Here is a 7,244-nt window from a genome sequence, read left to right as displayed (position 1 = left end):
GCTCCAAGCCTTCTTTTCATGTTCGAATGGGGGGGAGATTTGAAATGTGCATGTATGAAAGATACATTTAAATTTTAAAGTACAGTAGCATGTGATCTTGTCTTTTTAAGATAATTACGTGTCTGCTGATCCGCAGTGGAGTGATTGAACTGCGAGGGAGACCCTTCATCAGTCAAATTCACATTGCTGCAGCCATGTGGTGCGTGCTTGCTGAGTCACTTGGAAGCCCGGCTTTATCACTGATGTGAATTTAAAAATAGGTTAGTCGAGAAAGGATTTTTTGCCAAGATCAGCAAACTCAAAACAGAAAAAGGAAGTTTATTCTGCATGTTCCAGGGAGTCATTCAGAAAATACTACGAGGAAATGTTTGTTATGCTGTTTGTTTTTGTGATATTACACATTAAATGACAGCTAATACTCACCATATGGTGGCAATTGCTCTTCTGATGTTAGTGGTATTAAATATACACAGTGAACAAAATAACAGGAATACCTTACAATATGAATATACCTTACAGTATATCCCTGCAATGAATTCCTCTTATGTAAAACCTGCTGATTAAACTTTTTAGGTCAATATATCACAATGAGGTGTAAGGCAAAAATAATAGGTCAGTTAATCATTAAACATTTTTTGACTCCTAATTAATCATTTAAGTCATTAACAAAGCACTATTTCCATTTTCCAAGCTCCAGTCTTTCAGATTGGAGGGCTTTTGTCTCCATTATTGAGTTTTGGACGTCTGAGGATGTCACCATGGATTGTATTTCAGTATTTCCTGACTAATTGTGTGGCTTAGTGATTAGTTTATTAATTAAAAAAAGCTTTAGGAAAATGTGAGTGTGAGAAATTGGGATTATTCACTACGTGATAGCATTTATAGATAAATCGAGGAATCAATAATTGTGAAAATAACAGAAATCAATTTTAGCTGAAGGCAGAAATTTAATCCACCCTCTATATATTCAACATCCTGAGCAAACAGTGGTTCAAACAGAATTAAGAAGTCACCCAGTCATTTCAGAATGCATTTATTATTCTGCATTTTAATGTTCACATAGTAATCATTGCTGTGTCTCCTTCTTATCGAGGTGAGCTTTAATGTGAGACTGAATCCATCCACAGGAGGGAGCCACAGCGTGGCAGAGTCTCACTCATCTGCATTGTCAACCTCATTGTTCTGTCTCCTCCAGACACAGCAGAATGCATTTACACTTCAAACACATCTACAGAGGGAAACTAGATTAACAGCTACCCTCCACCTCTTCTCCTTTTACACTGCAAAATACATGCTACAGTATGCACAAACTTAGCACTCAAGCACAATAGCTGAGCTAGAAAATGGATACGCTTTTCAACCTGCTCAAGCACAAGCAATAATGTGACCTCACAGTGGAGGAAAAGGTGACAACTCAGCTTGACTTTGATGAATGCAATGAGGGGATCAGTACTTTCCTTTTGATCTTGATGTGTGTGTATGTGTGTGAATCTTGGTCAGGCATAAAGACAAGAGAGCAAGCCGCTATCTAGATTTTGTATAGAACATACCCAGATTGAGCAGGCTCCCAGGAGACTGTAAATTAGTTAGTTTTTGGAATCATTTCCACATCTGTTTGCACTGAAAGGTTGATTTAAAAGTAGTTTTGACAGGAAAATCTACCATCAAGCACCTTGTTTCCTCCTTCCCTCCTTCCTTATGTTATGTGAGTGTATTTCTAGGAAGCCAAAAAGTTCATGTCTAGTCTTTTGCTGTAATCGAGGTTTGGGGATTGGAGAAACCTAATTTCCCTGGATAAATGATCTTCACTGGCCACGTATACAGGTAACCAGATTATTTTTATTACGTGTACATGTGCATGAGGAAGACTTTGGTTATTGCAGAGCAGGTAGATGTAAGGAAAAATCTTTTTACGGGCACATCTTTTTTTAAATTCAAAGCTTTATGCACTCTCCTAACAGCCCACTCCAATGTACACTGCACTCTTGCTCACAGACACTTAATTTAAACACTTCAGTGGCACAATACGTCATTCAATTAATAATTATATCCCCAAGGTGGCAATCAGTCTTTTCACAAGCCATCTCTCACAGTGTCTGTGGGGCTTGCTGGAGATTAAGTATTTTATCCAAGAACACACGAGTCCTCCCCAGCACGGTCCACAGAACAGGACTCTGCTCAGTTAGCGAGCCCGACCATCCTCCTGCTTATGTCCCACAGTCTCTTGGCTGCCTGGTCATCTGTAGCTTTGGCCATCAGCTCCTCCTCCTCACAGTTAGCGAAACACTTTCCCGAAACTCCCTCCACCTCGGGGGAGCAGGACAGATAAAGCGGAGTCTGGGCCCCCTCCAATGGACTCTTGAAAAAGAGTAGCGAGGCGAGGTAGAACAGCGGCTTTGCCAGGAAAGGGATTTTGACATGCCTGCCTAGTTTGGTCCTCACAATGCCCGGGGTGAGAGCATTGACTGTGACCCCCGTGCCCTCCAGCTGGCTGGCCAGTTCAAGTGTAAAGAGAAGGTTGGCCAGCTTGCTCTGACTGTAGCAGAAAGCCTTATTGTAGTTATTTTCACTGTTCAGGTCGTCGAAGTTGATGTGGCCGTACTTGTAGAGCTTAGAGGAAACCACGACGATGCGGCTGGGAGCCGAGGTCTTCAGGAGGTCCAGCAGGAGGTGAGTGAGGAGGAAGTGACCCAGGTGATTCACACCTAGCTGCATCTCAAAACCATCCTCTGTCTTTGTGTAGGGACACTGGTAGACGCCTGCGTTGTTGACGAGCACGTCGATCTTGGATTCCTCCTAAAAGGGTCAGAGAAATTTAAATCAATTAATACTTCATAAGTTAAACTCTCTAAAAAACCTTGACATATAAATGAAAGGTTTTTTTTTTTTCAATCTAAAGCAACTTTAAGTACTATACAATTTATAAATATAAGTAAAGTACAAGTATGAGGTTTCAATGAAATATATCAATACAAATAGCCTCCGATAGCAGATATAGGGGTATAAATAGATATAGATATGTAGAATATATTGTACATTTGTGATGATGGTGCTGTTTCCTTTATAATGTACCTGCGTTTGTTAAAGCACTAATTCATTCCAACAAATCTTTGGTCTTAAAGGGAACATCCAGAGACACCCAGTGGTTATGGGAGGTAAATGTTGGCTCATGACACGGAATATATTTCACAGAAATACTGCATTAGTACTCTTTGACTAACACTATCAAAAGGGATCGAGAAATTGGGAAGATATATGGATACTAATCGATTTGTTGAGTGTAGACTTGATAAGCTGATCAAAAGAAAATAAGGTTGATAACTGATTCATCATTTTTTAAAGCAAAAAGGCGAAAATAATTGATGGTTCAAGGTTCTCAAATGTAAGATTTTGCTGCTTCTCTCGGTCTTAATCATAATAAATACATTATTTTGGGGTTGTGGATTTTTTTTATTGCAGCAAACAAGACATTTAATGACGTTACTTTAGGCTTCAGTAAATTGTTATGGGCATTTTTCACAGTTTAACTATCTAACTGCATTTTTTAACTGTTGTTTTATACACCTAAATGATTAATCAAGTACATAATTGGCAGAATAATGTACTGAACGCAGCCTCTAAAGTACGCTTGGCTCTGCGTAAGTGACTAAGAGTATATCTTGATGACATCTTAGGAAAACATCAATATGGTGCCAGGGGACCAAACTTTCTCTGTAAATTAGACTAGTAGCAGGAATTAGCTGATGGATGCTGTCAGACTTTCTCATCCTGGCTTTAATCTGAAAGGTGATCTGAACTGTCTGGTAACAGGAATGAACGATATGGATTTTATCATCTGATATTAGAAGTTCAGAACCTGTAATTTATGCACACGTGACCTGACGGTAAGAGAAGCTATGGTGTAATGAACAAAGATGGATGATTCATTGTTGTTTACCATCACTCTGACATAAACAAATGTTATACACAACATAAACAAACAACAGTTCTGACTCATTTACTTTTTCTAAAAAAAAAAAAAAAAAAAAAACCACAAACATACTTTGGTTTTCATAGAAAATCAAACATGCAGCATCCAAATTCAAAATAAGTTATCATTATTATTATCATCAACAATCAAAGTGCACCCCTGCTGGTAACAGTGATTTGAGGACCACTATAGACCTTTTCATGTCAAGGACCCCCTAAAAGATTACATTAGACCACAGACCCCTAATCTAAGAGTATTTTGTATTAAGGAAGTAATATTTTTTAGGTTTGAAGATTACTATACAATCAACCCTATTGCTTCCCACTTAAGGACCCCTCTTAGTCCCCGGACCCCAGTTTGAAAACCACTGCATGAGGCTACTGACGTTCAGCACCACGGACAGCTGAAGCACCGGTACTGTCCCCCTTTGCATTGGACCAGACAATAACTGGAATGAACTAGACTCCAGCAACATAACCAGCATTTAAAATAAACTGCACATTGAGCAGGAGACAATGAGGGTAAACTGCCCCCATGCACTGTTCAAACTTACTTCACGTATTTCCTCACAAAATGTCCGGACTGATCTGAGAGAAGCGAGGTCCAGGTGTTTGATGACCACCTGCCCCCGTGTTGGTCCCGCCTGTTTCTGGATGTCTTTAGCGGCCTCCTCGGCGCTCCGCTGGTCCCGACAGGCCATGACGACCCGGGCTTGGAGCTTCAGCAGCTCCCCGGCCAGGGCCTTCCCTATCCCGCAGTTAGCCCCGGTCACGATGACCGTCTTCCCTCGCATGGTGTCGGCGGGATACCGGAGCAGCTTCACGGCTTTCTGCCGGGGGAATAAACGGCGCATCAGCAGCAGCACCCCACCGCCGACAACAGCGGCTATAAGCACCGCGGTGGACATGGAAGCGGGGCCGGGGACAGCACAGCAAGGGCAGGATGTCTCGGTGGCACGGTGTGTTATGAGACCAAGTTACAAAATTGCCCCGGAAATACAACCTAGGCAACTTATTGTGGACTTTATGTGTCACATGATATTTGTATTTTTCGCACACTAAACATTTTGACTTAAACGAGTGCACCGAAAAGCAAACGGCTCAACTAACGGACAGTTCAACGGTTGCTAAGCAGCAATGTAGCGCAGTGGGTTAACTGAAGTTAGCGACGTTAGCTTCAGAGGCGTCTCTTAAAACTACTTCCGGGGTATTTTTCTAACTGTTTTACACGTTATACTAAAGTTAGCGTTACACCTGTGTCAAAACTTTCTCCCGAAGCCATTATAAATGTTTTATATATATGTGTTTGTATATAGGCTATCTGGATTTTTCCAAATAGCTACTTTTGAAATGGAGATTAAAACTAGAGTGATTATTTTTCCCCTCATAAATATTGTCAACCTATTTCAATTCTTTCATAAATCATATACATTCAGCACTAGGTGGAGCTATATGAACACAAAAATAGATTATCAGATTCTCAATTGCACTTTTAAAGGATATTTTACTTCCTAAATGCTTATTTTATTGTCCTCAGAGTCGAACTTGGTCACAATAATACAATTATAGTTGTAGGTGTCAGCCATCAGCTCCAGTCACCTTTTCTAAACTTTTTTGCAACAACTGTGCCTTTATATAGGTTTATATTGGCTTATTATTATGTCAGGAGTTTTGCCTCTATAAAGAGAGGTGTTAATTGTTGTGTTGTTTGTGGCAAAGAAAATAATATTGCTGCCTTTTGAAGAGGTACAGTAGTTGTTTTTAGTAAGGCGGTATATGGAAAATTAATACCATACAGGAAATCACAGCTGGTTCAGACATACAGTCATATCAATTAGTAATTTCTCTTCTCAGGTGGAGTCTAAGGTAGGACTGAGAGTGAGGCATCAGCTGACGGGGATCCTAATTACTAACAAGTGGCTAGAAATAAATTTCCCATCCAGCCATTATATGGTTGCATTAGTGAACTCAGAGTCCCGTATAGACTTGTCCTTCTAACAGGTGACTCTATTGCTGAGGGGCTCTTTATAACCAGAACTGTTGTACTCCATAGAGCTTTCTACTATATTGGGTGAACAAAATATTATATTATTATTATTATTAGTGTTTGCTGCTTTCACCCTATAGTCTGACATGAACTGTGTTCTGTTGTACTGTAGCTTATATTATAATACTCCAGTGCTGAAATGTAGAATTGTTTTCGGTCAATCTCTCTTTTGCAGTGGTTTAATGTAACTTAGTACATATACACAAGTACTGTGTAAGTAGTGGAGTGCTGCCAGAGAGCTACTGGCAGCGGAGGCACGGCTAAGGCAGAAGGCCCTTGGGACGGTGGCAAGAGGGCGATCAAGCCTGGGCTACTTTCCAGGCAGCCAGGTGGACAGAGCTAAAGGGAAGAAGCCACAACATCTCCTCCAGGAGGAAGTGCGCACAGGTGTAGAGGAGATAAGAGCCAGCAAGATGGTGGGACTGAGTCAGCAGGGAGCCTGGACAAGGTGGGAGGAGACGCTGCAGCGGAAGATCTCATGGCCAGATCTCTGGTGGGCTGACAGCTACCGCATCAGTTTCCTGATCCAAGCCGTCTACGACACCTCGCCAAGCCCAGCAAACCTTCACACCTGGGGCAAGATTGAGACACCAAAGTATGCAAGAATCCGCGGGGCCTCAAAAGCCTGTACTGTGCGCTACACATTATGTGTTTGTAATAGACTATTGGTTGGACAAAACAAGCATTGTGAAGGTGTGTGAGGGCACTTCTCCCTATTTTCTAAACTTGTACAAACCAATCAAGCGATTAATGGAGAAAATAATAAGCAGATGAATCAATAATAATCATTAATTACAGTCCTATGCAAAATAGTTAATCTTTTGATCCTGAATTTGCACCTCAGCAGTCACAGTAAAATCCTGCTCTTACCTTAATATGCATGATTAATAATAATATGTTATAGTACATAATAGTTTAATGATCACAGGAGCCATTTGTCTGCATCGAGATTTATTTAGGCTACTTCTTTTTTAACAGTGTAGTATTAGTACTGTATTATATAGTGCTTTATAATAGTAATACCTCCTCCACCAGTGCTCTTAAGTGAATTCATTTGAACTCAACTCTGTGCCAACTGACTGGAAACATGCGACAGTAAATCGATTCCCTGACAGACACGGTGTGATTCATAACCTCGTCATAACAGCGTATCTGGAGCGGGAAGCGTTATTGTTGCTCTCCCGTTGCTCCGGGGAATGAAACGGAGTCTCGTTATAAAACTATCCAC

At 40.8% G+C, this 7,244-nt stretch overlaps 1 protein-coding gene across 1 annotated transcript; it reads right to left on the bottom strand.

The window, feature by feature from the left end:
• Positions 1–1,017: 1,017 nt before the first annotated feature.
• rdh14b (retinol dehydrogenase 14b) lies at positions 1,018–5,158 on the bottom strand. The gene is made up of 2 exons (XM_051409364.1): positions 4,524–5,158; positions 1,018–2,796 (listed from the first exon to the last, which is right to left on the bottom strand). Exons 1-2 carry the CDS (start codon positions 4,875–4,877, stop codon positions 2,179–2,181), a joined length of 972 nt encoding a protein of 323 aa, XP_051265324.1. The 5' UTR covers positions 4,878–5,158; the 3' UTR covers positions 1,018–2,178.
• Positions 5,159–7,244: the final 2,086 nt, after the last annotated feature.

This window comes from Dicentrarchus labrax, unplaced genomic scaffold (assembly GCF_905237075.1).
Source record: "Dicentrarchus labrax unplaced genomic scaffold, dlabrax2021, whole genome shotgun sequence".
Lineage (NCBI taxonomy): Eukaryota > Metazoa > Chordata > Actinopteri > Moronidae > Dicentrarchus > Dicentrarchus labrax.
The sequence above is the reverse complement of the archived record's forward strand: the minus strand, read 5'-3'. Positions and strand labels throughout refer to the sequence as shown.